This window comes from Anser brachyrhynchus (assembly GCF_964034855.1).
Source record: "Anser brachyrhynchus genome assembly, chromosome: 14".
NCBI lineage: Eukaryota > Metazoa > Chordata > Aves > Anseriformes > Anatidae > Anser > Anser brachyrhynchus.
The window spans coordinates 9,305,908-9,323,921 of NC_137709.1; the positions used below are offsets into that span (position 1 = coordinate 9,305,908).

Here is an 18,014-nt window from a genome sequence, read left to right on the forward strand (position 1 = left end):
AAGGAAGTGTCAGCTGGAAGTCTTTATCTCAGTGGTGCAGTGATGGACAGCTGCCAGGCTGCATGATGCCCCCACCACTTCTGAGCCGGGAAATCAGCCTGCAGGCTTTTCCTCTCCCTTTCACGGCAAGCTGGGTGGCTGGGGGAGGCAGCCCCTAAATTTAAGAGGAACGCTTATCAGCGGCGCCTGCTTTGCAGAAGGGACTGAATCCTAAAATGGAGGGAAGAGCACGACTGCTGAACCGCTGCTCATCAGAGCTCTTACCTGGCAGTAGCTCGTGGTCGGTTCGTCATCGGAAGTGGAGTTCTTCTCTTCTTCCATGTTGTGCCCTGGACTCTCTGTCTCCCTCCTCTTCGAAGGGAGGAGCCAGGTGATGCTCTCGCACTCCTTCTGCATGTCTGGGTCTCCATCTTCAGTATCATCAGCGACCCCATTCTCTCTACTTATCTGCTCTCCCTTCCCAAGCTCGTTTAGGCTCAAGGAAGAAGAACTGGGCACGACCGGGTTACCAAACTCCTTCTTATGCAACAGCTGCCTCTGAGCCTGCTTCAGGCTTTTCTGGTACACCTCCAGCTGGCACAAGATGACTTTGGTGTACTGGTTGGGGTCCACCCCCTTGGGGCAGAAGGGGATGCCCCAGTAATAGTGTACTGTGTCTCTCGCCTCCTCCTGCTTGTGCTTCTCCTCCGCCACATTTGGCATGCAAACCTCAGGGGAACTGTCAGGCACCTCCTTCTGCTCTGTGGAAGCACAGGCTCCGGCAGCGTGCCTGGGCTGTGAGGTGTGTTTGGGACCTGCCCCTCCACCGCTCCTCCTGGGACTGCCACCCTCCTCCACGGCCCAGCTCTTCCAGAGGGTGCCCGAGCTCCCAGCGCCGGCCTCTCCCGCAGAACGGCCAGTGCAGGGCAGGGGCTGCTCTTTTGGTTCGTGGCCTGCTGCTTTGGAAGAGCCGGAGGGGCTTGTGAACAGTCTCCGAGGTGTCAGTTGCCAGGAGCCTGAAGTCACCCTGCCAAAGACGGGACTCAGAGATGTGAGGTCCTCTCCCAGGGTGCTAGGTAACACGCTACTGGAATCGCTTTTAGGTGGCGAGGAAGGCTTTTCACTTGACCTTGTCAAAGGCTGGCTCTTCCCCGGAGACACGATTATGCTGGATACTAGTGAGCTTTCAACAATTTCCTGGCTTAACCTCCTCAACACTACGAGGGGGCTCCGGGCGACATCCATCTGTCCGTTCCCATCAGCTCTGGTGCTCTGTGAGTGGGAGCTGCACTCGGAGCGAGGGGTGTCGGGGCAAAGCGCCAGGCCTCCCAGGATCTCACCGCCTTCTTGCTCAGCGGGGTGGCTTTGGCCTTGTGCGCCCAGCGCTTCTTCAGACAGCTGTGGGGTTGCATCAGAGGACTCTGAGGGCTGACAGCTCTGAAAGACAAGAGGTTGATTCTCCGAGAGGTGCATTCCCATCAGCAGGGCATAGCAAGGACGCTCCCAACACACGGGCTGTCAACTGGACTGCAGAAACATGGGCGCTGCCCCCCCCAGCACAACCCAACACCCCAAAACAGGGGACAGCTGAGGCTGGGCTTCGTGTGCCGCTCACTAGGACAGGTACAAAACAACTACCCCGTGGCTGCTCTGCTTCCAGCTCATGCTGGAACGGCTAGACCTCCAGGAAAGCCTTCTTTTGTGCAGCGTGGAAAAGCAAGCGCAGAAAGCGATGTTGCTGAAGAACCCTAGTAATAAGCCTCTTCACAGAAGCACACTTACGTTTAGGCTCTCAGCAATGGCCTTCCTCAAGAGTTCCTCCTCTTCCTCTTCTTGACAGTTCACTTGTCTGGCTTCTTGCTCACTCATTTTCAGGGCCAGCGCAAACTGTTCCTCTTCAGTCATCTCTACAGCAGGAGAAAAGGGTAATGTCAAGTCAGAGCTGCAGGTGTATGCAAGCACCCTACATTTACCCAGCCTCTCTTGGGAGAGGCGCCCAAGGAGTCCCACCTCCCCGGGAACAATGCAAAGCATCTACACCTCAGCCTTCCTGAAGAGGCATCACCGACGCCAGAGCCGGCAACACTAAATGAAAAGGGTAACCCCGGTCAGGAACATCAGTCGGGGTTTCTACAGCAGTCTAAACTCTGACTCCTTGGGTACATTAACAGGACATCTTATTGCCACTCCAGAGCTACAGAATGCATGCTCAAGGACAGAGGAAAAAGATTTCCAAGCCATGCCCATGTTCTATAGGACAGACTCGGGAGCAAGGCAGGACAGAGAGCAGATCAGCTCTAACACGCTCTGTTTCGAGCCAAGCAGCACGTCTCACTGCCTTCCGACACGAAGCTACCTGCAGTACCACGGGAGACCTAACCACGAACAGAAGAGCTACACGTTGTTCACCCCGAGCTGCAGGTGGAGAGCTCCGTGGAGGATAGCGTTTCTGGCTCGGCGGTATTATGCAGGATCTTTCGCATGCACACAGCCCCCTTCTGCTCACATCACTGTGCCACTGCATCACTAAGGCAGTCATGCATGGGAAACAGGTTTCCTACACTTGTAACTGTTATCCCAGCAAAAAAAATCTCCCTGAAATATTCCTCCTTCAGAGCAAGCTAGAACCCGAAACCGGCTCTTCAGAAGCCAAGCAGTTAGTTACTGGGGAAAACATGTATTTACTTCGATTCAACCCGACGCTTTCACTACGCTTAAAATACACAATGCCTGCAGAACAGAGTGCAGCTTGCACAACAACTCAACAGCACTCTCAGGAGCTGAAAAATACATCTTCACGCTCGCAACAAACTGACAGATTTCCTTCAAAGCCCGTCTCCCCCCTTCAGGCAGAATCCTGCCCGCGCCATCTCATGCGTGAGCCGAACGGCTCCGCTCCCCGACAGCCCCGGAGAGCTCCACGGACAAGGGACTCGAGCAGGAAGGCCGCCCAAGCACAAAGCATGCCCCCGCTGCAGCCGCTTTCAGGCCAGAGGTTTCCCTGGACAAAGATGCATTCAGAAGTTACGGGCTCCCATTTCCCAAGCCGTCCTCTCCCCCCCAGCTGCCGCCGACCCGCGGCAGCGCAGCCTCCCTGGCAGGTCGTGGCACGGCTGCACCGAGGTATCCTCGCAGCAGCGCGCTCATTCCCCCAGCTCCCTGCTCGTCTCAGGCTGGTTTTTTCCCCCACCCGAGCAGGATTCAAAGCGTTTTTTGGCTGCTCTGATTACCAGCCATCAGATTCCCTTATGTGTCCTACTAAATCAGCGCTTCGGTTCAGATAGGTTCTCTTTTAAAATAATTTTCTTTAAAAATTAAGAGAGGAGTTGAAGCGAAGGCTGACTACAGCGCACGCAGGGCTCGTGGGGATCTTTTGTCCTTGGACAAAGTCACTCCGTAACGTTACAGCCAGCAGGGACCGGGGAAAAAAACGCACCCTTTAATGGCAAGCACACCGCAGCCCAGGGGCTGAGAAGGCTCCCGGCCCCAGAGCAGCATTTCCCCGATATCAAACACCTCCCAAGCACCCAGCACGGGCCTCATCTGCTTCCCTGCCCGAACCATCACGGCAATCGGGCCAGATCCTGCAAATTTTGACACGTGCAAGAAAACCGGTGCACGTGACCAGTCCCCGCATCACAAGCCTTCCCACGTGCTTAAATTAAAACGGGGGCCTGAGCGCTCACCAGTTCGGGCTATCAACATCCACGAAGCTTAGTATAAAGAAACATTTTTTGGCGAGTTACTACCGTACATTTTGTTTTCCTCTCCCTCCCTGGCACAGCAATTTCCCCTCTGGGGACAGGGAACGTGCCAGACAAATGCTGCCTCTGGCAAAGAAACCAGCGACAAACAAAACGCACTTGATTCACGTTCCAATTGAGTAGGTGCTCTGGAGACGGGGACATCTCGCCTTCAATTCCACCTGGCGCTTCGGTGGCCGCGCGAGCCGTCCCGGAGAGCTGACCTGCTTCTGGTTGAGGGTCCGGAGAAGACTCCGCACGCCACGTCCCGTCCTTCCTCGGCACCGTGTGCAGGCAGAGTCACGTTTTACGGGACCCGACGTGGATTACAGAGGTCATAACCCACGCCGAGCAGAAATTGGGAGCGTTGGGGCCAGCGGCGCTGCGGGGGCGCGCTGCGGGAGGAGGCCCCGGGAGCCCCGCTCCCAGGAGGGAGGGAGGGTCGGGGGGAAGCTGTTTTTAAGACACTGCAGCCCTAAACAAATTAAACCATTTCAGAGCCTTTTTAAATGCTAATACGGCAATTTGCTAAGCGATTTATGTTCCATTTTGACATTTGCAAAGTGAATTAGATGCAAAACCCCACTAGTTGTAGTTCTAACACTTACTAATAAGAGATTTACTCAAAAATAATGGAAATGCAGGATCTCAGTATTTCCACATACCCAAAGTGCAATTACAGTAAAAACATTCAAATGTGCTTTAGAGCGCTGACTACATCCGGAGAAAGAGAGGGAGACTTCTCGGGGTTTTTGTATTTCCATTTATCCTGTCAGGATGAAACGTCACAGATACATTTAGTTATGGCTTTAGGATAAAATGAATAAAACCACAGCAAAGCAAAAAATGGGAGGAGATCCTTTATAACCAGAGCCTGCAAATATCTGAAATTTGCCAGTTCCGAGGAGGAAGAATTTGCTCTCCCCAGAAGCACCGAATCGTTACAAAGGACCGATTTGCCTCGCCATTCGAAGAATTTATTTAAAGACACCGAGGGAAAAAAAAAATAATTACTATTTCAAATCTTAATTTGCCTAAAAGCAAACACCGAAGGTCTAATTATAGCTTCCAATGAACGAGAGGAGGGGCCCGCCATCTGACGAAGACGCGGCCGCTCTCTAGCAGCGCCGCCTGGCACCCGGACACACCGCCAGCCTCCCGCGGCCGGGCTGGAGCTCGCCGAGCCCTGCCCCAGGAAGGGAGGAATCATTATTAAGAATTTCGGTACCCATAAAAGCAGCCCGTGCCTTACACCAGCCTCAAAGAGGCAACGAGGACATCTAGCCTCAGCAGCTGGCTGCTCTGAGCACCGTGTGGTCGGTACCGGCACCTTTCAGGGGGTTGAGCTGCGTGTGCTGTTTCTTTGAGGAGAAAGAGGGGAAAAAAAAACAAAGAAACAAACTGATCCCTTCTTCCCCCATCTCAGCCAGGACACGCACGGTGGATTTCAGCTCCCACCACGAGCCAGGCTGTTCCGTGCTATGGCCTTAGGCCTCTATTAAAAACAAGTTAATTCGCACGAGCCCTCTGAGGGCTGACGAGCCCAACTGCTGCTGCTCGCGGAGCTGCTCCATTTTGTTCGGTGATTGCTTTGGGTTTTGCAGCAGACGGCTCCTCTCTTATTTTAAGACGTTCTGAATTTAACCTGCCGGGTGGACCGCTGCCTCCCGGAGCACAGGACCGGGAGCTGATCCGCTGGGGCAGGGCATCCGCCCACCCAGCCCAGCAGCTGCAGCACACGGAGCCACCCAGCCCGCTGTCGGTGGTCTCTTCTGCCTGTACACCCACAGCAACTGCGCCAGGGATGTTAGCGGGAACATCCCAGCCCGTTCCCTTTCGCAGCTGTTTTTAGAGCCGTTGTCCACGAACGCACTTGATCCCTCATTAAAGCTGTTGATGCTGCGCCCTGCCCAACCTCCTGTGCCAAGCAGTTCCAGGAGCTGGCCGCACGCTGCGCGAAGCATTGCTCGCCTTCGCCTTTTTAAACCCATCTCCTGCTATTTCTGTCGAGTGCGCCCTGGCTGCAGGAGGTGGTGCACAACAGCTCAGTGTTCACCTTCCGCACTGCCCTCCTGGTGCGGGCTTTGAGCCTCTCCCCTCGGGGAGGACCCCAGGCTTTGCAGTCTGTCCCCACAAGGCAGCCGCTCTGTCCCTGCGACGATCTGAGTGCCCTGCCCCAGATGTCCCCTGACTCCACCGCGTCCTTGAGATGCGGGGAGCAGAACCGCACAGTGCTGCCCATGCGGGTGCACCAACTCTTTAGGTAACAGCAAAGCGATGTACAACAAAGCCCTCGGTCTTCGCACCCCTCCGTATGATGCCCAGCGTGGCTGGCTTCTCTGATCTCTCTGATTTCGGAGCTCTGCCAGCTCTGACCCCGAGATCCTTCCCGAGCTGTGACCGCCGGCTCAGGGCACCGCGATGTTTCAGGGACAGGCGGCAGCAGGGGGGCCCGAATGGGAGAGCACCTAGTGAGTGGCGGGGCTTTTGGATCGGGTTCATACCAGAACCGATCTCGAAACCTGGTGAGGTACAGACAGCCTTGCACACTTATTCTGGAACCGCTCCAGCCTGCGTACACACCACCTGGGGAGCAGACGAGTGACAGTCTGCCTGTTCAGGAAGGCAGATTTTACCCCCGAGAAGGGACTTCTCCGAGCCGTGCGTCCCAAGCCTCATCACAGCCTTTCTGCGGGGGAAATAATCTCTAACACAAATAGCAGAAGCTGCTCAGCACCCGTCTACTTCCCCAGCCCCACGCTCGAGACCTACGTGCAATTTTTCTTTTAGCAGCAAACTTCGTTCTATCCAGCTGCTGTTTTGTTCTTTTCGTTTGCAATCCGCTCTCTTCCTTTGACTCCTGCTGTAATGGAAAAAAATATGGTGAGTGCATACAATATGTAAGAAATACTACCAGCTCCCTCCCCTCCACTACTCTGACACAAACACTGGTTCAAGAACAAGCCTCTATTTGTGTGAAATTTGAATTTCAAACGTAATTCAAGCACATTCTGTAACTATTAAAAGCTGTGTGATAAGCATAACGAGCAAAAAGAGTTACAGACCGACATAAACAGAGAAGTAGGAGAGACAATAGACTTCATGCCAGTCACTACCAAGCACTGCACCTGCTGCCCATGATTTGAGAGAGAATTTGTTTGGCCTTGCTAAAACATTGGTATTTGTAAGCACTCAAACAGAAAAATAAAACCTTTTTGTAACTCAACATCTCATACCTGTGAGCCAGGGCTGTTTCCTGCCATACGGCCTCTAGCACTGCCCAAACGATTTCAGGTGGCCAAGGCCAGGATTTTAGCCATTTCGGGGGTCCCAGGCTAGCTCATCCGGAGGGCAGGAGAGCCAGCTGTATTTATTCCTGGTGCTGTCACTGCACCGCCCTGAGTACTGCCACAATTGTTTCATTTTTGAAGCTTGAATACTTCAGAAATTTGCAGCCGAGTGGCCTCCAGGAACATCACCCAGAAGAACAACCTCAGTCCGTGCTGCTTTAAGCACGCTGACTGCAACACGAATGGTCACAGGCTTAATTGGCACACATTTATGCAAGTTGCTGTCCTAACGGCTTAAGTGAGGGCGTACACATTACCGAAGGCTGGCCCTGGACCCCTTCCAGTTTGTCTCTATAAATCAGGTAGGATTAGAATCAAACCCAGCGTTTTCAGCAGAGACACCCACGCCTGGCCACGAAGGGGCTTCGCGCGACTCCGTCCGCAGCTGCGCCGTGCTCGGGGTTTTGCTGCCCACGAGCCCCACAGCGAATTGGCTCCGTCCTGCCTCACACCACCTTCAGCCCCCCTGTGCCAGGAGGGGGTCTTCATGGTGGGGCAGTACTTCACCGCAAGGGGATGCTCTGCTTGGTTTTAAATGTCAGCCGTTCCTTCCGGCCGCTGCCCGTGTTTGTTACCCTGCGGAGTCCTCTGGACTGAACCTCAGTGCCGAGTTCTGCTCAAATGTCTCCAGCTTTAGCACTATCTGTAGATGTTATTAATGTATATCCACCACTTGCTCCCTCTTACAGATCATTAATGAGGGTGTTAAAACACACACAGACCTAATATTGATCCTCGTGGCCTCAGCTTCACATCTCCCCAGAACAAGCCTCTCTTGTGTTCATCACCAGCCTTGGCTGACAGTCTTTTAGCAGGACTTCAATCCAGGAATGTTACTATCTAGACCCAATTGAATTATTTATCCATGTAAGATTTTGCAAGACGTGCTATTAAGTGGTTTCCCGAAACCCTAGTACATCACAGCTCCTACATCCCCTAATACCTGTTCACTCCTCACCTCCACTGATTTAAGAGCCAGCTCCCGATGAGGCTGCAGCCAGCTCGGCCAGCCCGCACGCCCTCGTGCTCACGGCAAGGGATGTTTCCTTTGACCGACTCCTTCCCATCCCCAACCACCCTGGTTTTGGTTCCCCGTGTCCAAGATCTGCCCCTGGGTCTCCAAAAGGCTGCCTCGCAGCCGGATTGTGTCCTGCTAGAAGACGGATGCCACCCACTTCTGAGCCTGCTTAGCTCCAGCTCTGCAGCTGAAATCCTCCCTCTCCCAGGGTCCAGGCACGCCGCCCTTCTCCACGGATTTCCAGAAGCTCTCCCACTCCCACCGCCCACCCCTCGCCCACCCGCGAGTTGCCCTGTGCTGCTGTGCGGTGGCAGCCCCTGCGCTGCCCCCGTGCGCGGCTCGCACCCGGGGAGGTGGGAACGCGCTGCGGGATCACAGCGGGACCGCGCCAGAAGCACGCGCTGGAGGAGGTTAAGCAAAAGCTCTCCCGCTCTCCCCAAAGTGCTGGCTAATGGTGCTAAACCTATTCCGCTTAAGAGAGGGGCAATTTAATCCTAGCAGGCTCTGCGAATCCCCGGCTCTTCTCTCCAGGCATCAATCTTCCCTCATCACTCTTGCACTTGCCGGAAGGTCAACCTGACACTCTCATCTGCAGCTCTCTTCCAGGGCACCGGCGTGATTTACGAGCACACCAAACTCACCACGGCTGCCTACGTCCGGGCTGTGCGCGCGCACACGGTCACAACGCGCGCTGCAGGACGGCACAGGGCTCGAGCACCCTTGGGGATCCTGGGGTACCGGCGGGCCCCGGTGTCCGCAGCCCCCAGCGCCTGCCTCCGCTCCCCGCGCTGGGTCCTGAGCAATCCCGGCGTTTACAGCAGCGGCAGGAGCAGAATTATTGCAGGACACGTGTTGTACGAGCCTCATACATTTGAGGAAGATGTTTAAATTGCTTAGCGGCGTTCTACTGAACAGCCACGGTACAGCGAACTGCTGAAGCAAATCCAATTAATCCTGATGGGCCAAAACATACACACACATCTCAATTCCAAGAATTCTTAAATCTTCTTTAGTTTTTAAAACCAGAAAATAAAACGTACCTTTTAATTAGGATTTATGGCTGTTTGTACTTCTGCTGGGAGACAGCCCCGCAGGCCCCCGAGTGCTCTGCATAAATGCAGGCGTGGATGGGAGGAACAGAAGGGGCCAAGAAGACTCAGGGAAGACAACCGGGCTTGCTCCTTCTGACCCAACCTTTTAATGCTCATCTGTCTACAAGGATAATAGGAACTCAGGGGGCCACTCAACCAACTGCCTTTCTAATAAGATCGCTAGTCCAAAAATAATCTTAATCAATTAAAATATTCCCAAACTGCCACCGATACTCTTAGTTACAAGGTCATCTCCAACACACAACTTCCAGGGGAAACTAATTATTATAGCTGAGGCGAGGTGGGACCCACGCACCTCCGCTCTGTGCCGGCCCGGATAGGGTCTCTCTTCCTTTGCCGTCAATTTTAAGCATAATGGCCAGAAGGAACCCAAATTCTTTTTCTGCATATCGTGCTCTGCTGTTTAATTTACGATGCTCTCTTCTGAGCAGTTTCACTGTCAGCATTGTGCACGGATCAAGGAAAAAATGGCTTTCCAAAGTTCCCCACACGCTCAGTGGAAGGCAGCCACTATTCTTCTTCCTTGGTTTTTAACCCGCTTGGTTTCGACAGACACCAGGAAATCAAATTCTCGTTTTAAAAATGCTTTTGCACATACTTAAGAGAACCTGACTCTGCCAGCAGAAACAGATACAGCTCCACTCGCTTCTAAAAGCCCGTAAATGGAAGCCAGTAGCCAGCCTCCCACATCCTGCTCCCTTGAATCCACATCTTAAACCACAGAAGTCAGATTCAGGGAAGGAAAGGCAAGGCTACAGAAGAATGTCTCGATAGCTAACAGTGCAGACTGCAAAGTCAAAAGGTCTGGTTAATTTTGCTGCTCAACAGCAGTTGGGACCATCTAACAATAGGGCACAGCCAAACAGCACACGTCCTGCATGGGAAATACGCAGATGAAAACCAGACTAATTTATTTTTAAAAGCTAATTAGATGTTGGAAGTGCCACGTTTGGTTCTAGCCAAGGCTGCTGCTGAAATTAATATCACACCCTACTTTATTAGTCTCTGACTTCAGAATCTGTTTCTGCTCTGCTCTCTCTTTCAGCTCATTAGAACAAACCTGCTGGAAGCGGAGCCTGGAACAACAAGACCCAGCCGGGCTCCTGCCAGATGTGTAGGTTCTGACACACGGGGGGAGGCCGATGCAGAAAAAAGGGCTTTCGCCGGGCCACGAGGAGGCTGGATTCAGACCCGCTGCCACTTCCACGGAGCGAGCACAGCGGCGTGGAGAAACCTCCCCAGGAGCACTCACGCCGTGCTCTCCTCCGGCACCGGGAGGCACAGAGCTGAGTGCTGCAGGGTGCTCCCACACGGTTCTCCTTCACTCAGAAGATGCTGGCAGCGAGAGGTGGGCACTGCCATCTTAGCAAGGTGTCCCCCAGGCCACGCTTGTCCCGGGACAAACTGCACAGAGCCGGCAGAACAGGGCAGGGTGGTGGCCAGGCAGCCTGGCCAATTCCCAAACACTCCTCTCCCTCTCTCCCCAAAACCTACACCATCTGATCCAGAACATCGACAAACACCGCTGTTTACCCAGACCCTGAACATCTCCCAACGGGAATACTCAGGCAAAGGGATGTTGCACACCTGCGGAAGGCAGGCACTGGGCGCCGTGCAGAAGATGGCACTGTCACCCCCAGGTCTCGTCACGCTCCCCGAGGGATGGTGGAGCTGGTGAGTGGAAGACCTGGCAGAAAGAGCCCGTGAGACTTTGTGCAAATGGTACCAGTGGAAGCAGGTACTCCCAAAGCTCCCTGAGGATCTACCCAGAAGAAATGGGTTAAACTACCTTTGTGTGAGTCTTCTCCAAGGTCCCACAGCAGGTCAGCAGCATTTTAGGATCCTCTGCACTGAAGACTGCAGATCTGTCAGCTAAATTAGCACAACTACTGGGCCCCTGGCCATGCCCTACACTCATCCTCGAGCAGGCCTCCTGCTCCTTTTCTTCAGAAAATCTTGGGGGTCAAAGAGTCTTTATCAACAACCCAATTCAAGCAAGAGGTTCATGAGACAGAGCAGGACTCGCTGTGCTTGAAGAGAGCTTTGTCAGGCAGTATTTGGAATATTGTGTGCTCAAGTGCATGACTACCCATCTTCTGTCGTGGGCAACCAATTCCCTGCAGGATTTAAACAGTCAGGGGAGACAGGAACCACTTTGATCATTCGTCGCGTCTGTGTTTTCAGAGAGGCAGTCAGCATAGAGGAGGTCATCTCCTCTTGCTTCCACAAAGCCGTAGCCTGTTCTTAATTTGTCCAACACCCCCTACACACAAAAAAAGAAGAGTTCCCCGAGTCCAGGATTATATATAACAGAGATCAGAAAGCCCCATGTCCAGAAAAATTCCTTCTGATGCAGCTCTGCAGATGCCAGCATAGACATGAGCAAAGAAAGAGAATTTGGCAAAATAACATGGATGAGCTTGATAATCCAGCATGACTGAAAAATTCCTGGGAGAGGCAGTCTGCCAAAGATCATCAAAAGTGAGAAGCTGGAGGCTTTCCAGGTGCAGCTGCTACAAGATCTGCTGGTCTGGAAGCAGAACTAGGGACTTGTTCTATAGATACCTGCCAAGAGACTGCCAAGGAAGAAAGCCATTGAATCAATGATGCCCAAATTGTCCTTGTAGCTTTTGATTCATAAGGAACCATGTCCTAACAGATGCAAGATTAATTGAGAATGTATTGTTCTCTAAAATTGCTATTGATCTGAGCTTCCCACACCTCTTCTTGAACGCATAACAAGGTCTTAGCAGAGCAAGAACAACAGTTACAAGGTTTGAAATTGAAATTCAACTTGATGTACGCTGAAGAGCTGCGACAGTTACAGAAGCCAGACAGGGCTTTTTCTTTTTTGAGATTCCATGCAAATCAGATTCTTGGGTGGTTTTGCAGAAAACAACACTGCAAGAGACTGTGGCACTGGATCTGGAAGCCGATGATTCACAGAAAGAAGGAGCCTGAACTGAATAAATCCACTCATTCAACCGACTGAACTGTTGTCACTTAAACAGAACCTAATTGGCTCTTTAACGGCCTCTCTGAGCATATCCTTTTCTGTAATATGACCGATTATGCCATCAGAATTTATTGTTTATAGACAAACTTACAGAACAGTCAGGGAGCCTAACCTTTTTATAGATGTGTTTTAAGAGACGTTTGTTTCCTCTTTCTCAGATACGTGCACATTGAGATGAATAATTGTAGGCAATAACAGGTCCTGATCTTTTATGTACTGCAGCATCTCTTATAGCTGCTGATTTTTTTTTTTTCCTCCTTATAGGTTTCACAATAAAGGCCAGTGATGCAGCAGACATCTGAAGTTAACTTAGCATATTGCAGAGCTAAGGGTTTAACCCCAATGAACTATTACTGCCATATGTTCCATTTCTTTCAGGGAATTTCCCAATGGAGAAGAACTCAGACAATGCGAAGAAAAAACATCCAATATCATTTGCCCTACAGCTTTTTACTGTTTATTTCTAGTGCTTTTCCCCTCCTCACATGATAATCGCCTTATTGTAGAGACTCATGCTCCAGATGTGGGAACGAAAAGGACTTGATTTAAGATCTACAGCTTGAGAGTGAACTGAAATGCTTTTGAAAATGGTGGAATTACAAAAAGCAGCTTAGGATCCCAAATCACTGGCAAGACAGCGCAAAGCCTCAACAGTCACACATAAAAAAAAAGATTCTAATAATTTCTTCTTGTGTACCCCAAGCTGAGGACATATTCTCAGGGCTCTGGGTTTCTCCCAGAGGGGCGTTCTTGCACGCATCCCCAGCACCAGTGTAACAGGCACAAACGTTTCGCTATTTTAGGGCACGGCTGACGTTAATGCGATGACGTGAGGGATCAACGACCTAGCTGTTGTGTCGCAGGCAGGCGCACCCACTCACAGTGCACCTTTACACCCCGTGGCAGTGGGTTAAAAACTCCGACTTCTGTACTTCAGGATCGGTTTACCAGACACCAGCTGTGTCAGAGCTACTCGCAAGCCTGCGTTCTGAATCATTTTCTTATCTATTTGCACATAATACAGAATCATGTTTCTCTGGCTTAGCTGGAAATCAATCAAATAAAAATTATGAAGAAAGATTTGTAAAGGGATTGAGGAAAGGTTACTTTTAAATTACGTTTCAAATTCAGTTCTGAGAGGATTTGGTTATCAAATCCCAGACTCATAACTCACCCTCACCAAGCGCACCGTTCATTTCCTAGTCAAATAGGATTTGATTCCCCTCACACGGAAGGGAAGGGACGGCACAACGCACCCCCACGAGGCCTGACCCCAGCGTGGGATGCTCGGGCGCCCTCCCGGAGCAGCAGGGCCCAGCGCAGGCCCCGGGCTCCGCAGGCTGACCACTGACCTCTCCGTCGCTGTCAGATATAACGATAAACGCGTCCACAAAACTGCGCTTCTTCTTGGCGTTGGCCGGGCCCCTCTTCTCTTCCTCCTCTTCCTCCCCATCCTGACCTCGAGAGTCAGGGCCCTCTGCGGGCTTCCTCCTCCTCGGCATCCTTCACCCTGAAACAAGAGGGACAGATTAAAAGCCATTTGTTTCCTTCTGATTTGGATTTCCCCTTACAGCCATCCCTTCCTACTTTTTTTTTTTCTTTCTATTTTTAGGCAAAATACCCCAGGCATTAGAACCTTATTACAAAGCGCGGTAGATTTAGCGGTACTGGGAGCCACACGCACTTGTCACCGCTCATCTCGTTACGAATACTTTATTAGAGCTGATTGCTAAAAGGGGTTTCAGGGGAACGGCAACGCAGACAAGAGCCACTCTGAATGCCCTCGCTCCGAAGCGAGGAGGCTTTCCTCTTCGCTTCCCCTGCTGAAGCTCCTCAGCAAACTGCTCCAAAGCAACGTTTCACAGCGGGTCTCCCTCCCCAAATCCCCACCCCGAACGTCCCCACACCTTCCCCGTCCTGGTGCAGAACAAACAGGGCTCCGGCAGTGAACCAAGCTGAGATGTGCACGCCAGAACGAGAAGCCACAGCAGCGCAACCATTTGTCAGCTTTTACATGGAATAAAGCACGGGGGGGAGGCAGGTCCCTCAGAGGATGCTATTTCGCTGTCAGAGCAGCAGCCCCGGGGAAGCAGAGCACTACGGAAAGGGAGAACACAGGCGGTGGCAGGAGGTAGGCTGGAAACGAGACGAGGGGTTTATCTCGCAGCCCGGGCTTTTCAACGAGCCTCAGGCTCCGGAAGTCCTCTGCACAGACGTGCCTGTGCCACCCGCTTAAAGAAGGCACTTGACAAGCAGGGAGGAACCCGCTGAGCATCATTAGCGCAAACCCGAGTGCTCGAGGAGCCGCACAATCGAGGGCAGGTGCCCACACAATACCAGGCAGCGCTTCAGCGACTCCTCTCCCTGCCAGCCCGCAGGCTGCTGGAGAGAGGAGCTGGCTGCTCCCATCAAAAGGGACTCAGACAAGAGGATCGGGACGAGATCCCGGTGGGTGAGAGCAGCGGGGCGGCACACGAAGTTAAAGCACCCTTTTCTTCGCCTTCGACGTCTGCCGTTCGGTTTGGCAGGTAACGTGGAGACGACGTTCAGCACTTCCCGAACCGTGCTCTGAAAGAGCCCGAGGAAGCAGGCTGAGCACCGGCAGGCTGAGCACCGGCAGGCTCAGCACCGGCAGGCTCAGCACCGGCAGCTCTGCCCGAGCTAGAAGGAACGGAACGGCCACAGAGCGGTTTCACAGCGAGCCCCTTGTTGCACCCCAGACAAGGCAGAGCTGGAGAGGCAATTCGAGCTGGCCGGTTCCCAGCCCAGTGTCCTTCCCGGGATCGTTCTGCCTTCCTTCGCGATCACTGAAATAGCTCAGATGCGCTGCTCAGAGCTAAAATAAGAGTAAGACAAGGCGCAACAAAAGACCCTGCATTACCCAGTACGGAGCCAAACCCTCTCCTGTAACACCGCAAGCTGCAGCCAGCGCTGCGTGTAGGAACACCAGGAAGCAAGAAGTCCAAAACCCACATTAGCACCGAGAACAGCGGTGTGCTCCTCCATCTACTGTCAGAGGCAGCAAGCTAAGAGCAAGAGGAGCACACGCACTGCCGCTGTGTTTTCTGCAGCTCGCCACAGCTCCCTTAACCTCTCTGTCTCCCTTTCTCTGCAAATCCAAGCACACACATGCGTAGAGACAAAAGATGATTGTCCTGGTGAGCAAGGACTGGCACCGAAGGCTTGCTGAGCCCTCTAAAGACAGAATCTCGTACAAATCGCACGCGTGGCTCCAGAAGTGACGGCGACCATCGCTGCAGCCCAGAAATGTTTGTGCTTACAAAGGGGAAATAAAAACAAGCACTGCTCTTTAGAAAAGCATCATCTCTTGCAAAACAAAGCTGTTTTGCTCCAGCTGAGCTGAACTTTGGCTTTTGTCGGAAAATCCTTATTATACTTTCTCCATTTTTTTTTTTTTTTTTTTATCTTTTGCTCCACACGGTTTCTTGTCCCTCTGCCCAGAGAGATGAACCAAGCCTCCCACCCAGCTGCTGAGAACTGCCCGCACGAAGGGAGTCCACCTAGGTGGAGAGCACTCCTTTATCAGCAGAGAGACACATCCGCAGGCAGCCTTTTCTGGCACGATGTCTGGTCCCCAGTACGTGAGCCTAGGCAGGGTCACTATTTTTGGAGAGAAAGCCTGTAAACCACTTAAACAAAAGCAAACAGCAACAAGCAACTGCCACTTTTTTTTTTTTATTATTATTGTTTTTTTTAAATCCACTCTGGTATCACAGCTCCCCTCTATGCGATAGATCTTCTGCCTGATGCACTGTGCTAAATAAGAGATCGCTGAGAAATATCAGCTGGAGTTATGATGAGTCACCTACCTCCAACATTTAAAGAAGAGAAGAAAAAAAATGTAAGAGATGTAACCACACAACTCCCACAAGGCTTCTGAAAATGAAGGGACTCATGGCAAAAAGAGTCTCTGTAAACGTAACTAAGGGAACAAGACAAGTAAGAGATCACTTGTAGCTGTGCTAGTCTGAGGCTGTGAGTAGGAGAGCAGTAATAGCTTTTATTAGACGAGCTGATATCGGTACGGGAAGGGAACAAGCCTCGCAGCACGCCCCCCTTCCCCAGGTAAGGGAGCCAGGCGCACAAGCTGTGTTTTGCTTTTAGCGCTCTGCCCAAGTACCTGCGGAGGGGATGTCTGCTCTCAGGTTCAGCGAAAAAGGCCGGCCTGCACTACCTAAACCTACCTTTGCAGTTCGGCTCGCGGATTCCTTTCCCAATTTTTCTCTTTTTACAACTTTGAATTCGAGAGAATTTCTTTGTAAACGCTCTGACAGCAAAGGTGACCTCCTGACAAGGGCCTCGCACGCGCCGCGCTTCTCCGGTCGCATTTTTAGGGATATCCTTGAAGATCCCCAACTTGTGATTATTTGTCATTTTCCCTCTCATCTATCATTTTGATGAATCAGAAAGCAATTACCGACAGAATAATTCTAAATCTTGACACTGCAGCTACAGACCTGCCAAGCTGTGACAGCTTGAAAAATGCTTGAAAACGAAGCCAAAAAATGAATGACTCTCATCCCCGGATGAGTTTTCTGAGCCGCTCGAGACACAGGCTGTCGCTTCGTAAACAACCCCCCCGCCTCCCCGGGAAGAGGCACGATGCTCGCGGGCAGCAAGAGCCCCGCTCGCACGGGTCAGCGCCGCACGGTCCCTGCGAACGCCAGCCCCGGCCCCTCCGCTCGCCCCCGCCGCGCCGGGAGCGGCTGACGGTCAGGACACCACGGTCCACAGCACCCCGGTGGGGGGGACACGGGGGTTGTTTACGGGATTTATCCGTTCGCAGAAACGGGCTCTTCGTAGAAGGAAGGCGGCGGAAGGCCAAGGCCGACCGCTGCCAAGCTCCGCGGGAGATGCTGACTGCTCAGCTACCCAAAGCGAGCCCGCGCCAGCCCCGTGGGCAGCGCCTTTCTCCATGGGGAGGCGTGGGGGGGGGAGCAGAACCCTCCCCGCAGCACCCCGCCACCCCACGGCACCCGTCACCCCGCAGCACCCCGCCACCCGCCCAGGCCCCCCGTCCCCTCGCCCACAGGTGCCATCGCAGGGCCCTCGGGCACGGCGGGCGCTGCAGGGACGTGGCGGGGCTGTGAGGAGCTGGGTGGGGGCTGCCCAAAAAGGGCCCCCCCGGGGAGGAACTGGGGCGTAGGCGGGGATGGGGTCGGTTATAGGAAAAATAAACCGAGGGGGGGCAGCGCTGGGGATGGCATGGAGGCAGCCCGGGGGGGGGGGGGGAGGGGGGCAGGAGCCGGCCCCAGCAGCGCTGCAGGGCCGGGGGGGGGGGGGCGGCACCGGGACCCCTCCTCGGGGGAAAGCGCTGGGGCACGGCCCCGTGGGCACCCCGCGGGGCTGCGGCCTGCCGGCGGGGCAGCCCCGGGTCCGCAGCGGCCCCTCGTCGGGGCACGGCCGCACACCGGGCCCGGACACCCCCACCCCCCCCGGCCCCGCTGACCGCCCCCCCCGGGCCGGGCCGACCCCGCTCAGCGGGTCTCTTACCCGCACTCAAGTTGGCGGCGGAGGCCTCATTGCCCTCAACCAAGATGGCGACGGCGGCGTCGCGTCACGTGGCCGGGAGGGGAGATGAGGTGAGGCGGGCGGCGCCATGTCGTGTGAGGGCGGCGGCGGCGGGGCTGGTAGAGGGGGACCGAGGGGAGCGGGAGGCAGGGGACTCAGGGGACCGAGAAGATGGCGGGGACGAGGGGCAGCCGCCTCTCGGAGCCCCTCAAGGGCCGCTGGTGCGCCCCACGGCTTCTCGTGACTGATTTTAACTGGAAATAA

At 53.6% G+C, this 18,014-nt stretch overlaps 1 protein-coding gene across 4 annotated transcripts in view; it reads right to left on the bottom strand.

Annotated features, from left to right (window-relative positions):
* The window catches only part of UIMC1 (ubiquitin interaction motif containing 1), a 37,497-nt gene extending 19,607 nt beyond the window's left edge, over positions 1-17,890 (bottom strand). Inside the window, exons 1-5 of one of the 4 annotated variants that reach the window (XM_080555182.1) lie at positions 17,733-17,889; positions 13,571-13,728; positions 6,495-6,582; positions 1,762-1,886; positions 265-1,416 (exon numbers count right to left, since the gene is read on the bottom strand). In XM_080555182.1, coding sequence (XP_080411308.1) covers positions 265-1,416; positions 1,762-1,886; positions 6,495-6,582; positions 13,571-13,720 — 1,515 coding nt within the window. In that variant the 5' untranslated portion in view covers positions 13,721-13,728; positions 17,733-17,889. Of the gene's footprint in view, positions 1-264; positions 1,417-1,761; positions 1,887-6,494; positions 6,586-13,570; positions 13,729-17,732 lie in introns of all 4 variants that reach the window. The other 3 variants (XM_080555181.1, XM_080555183.1, XM_080555184.1) reach the window with 3 other exon arrangements.
* Positions 17,891-18,014: the final 124 nt, after the last annotated feature.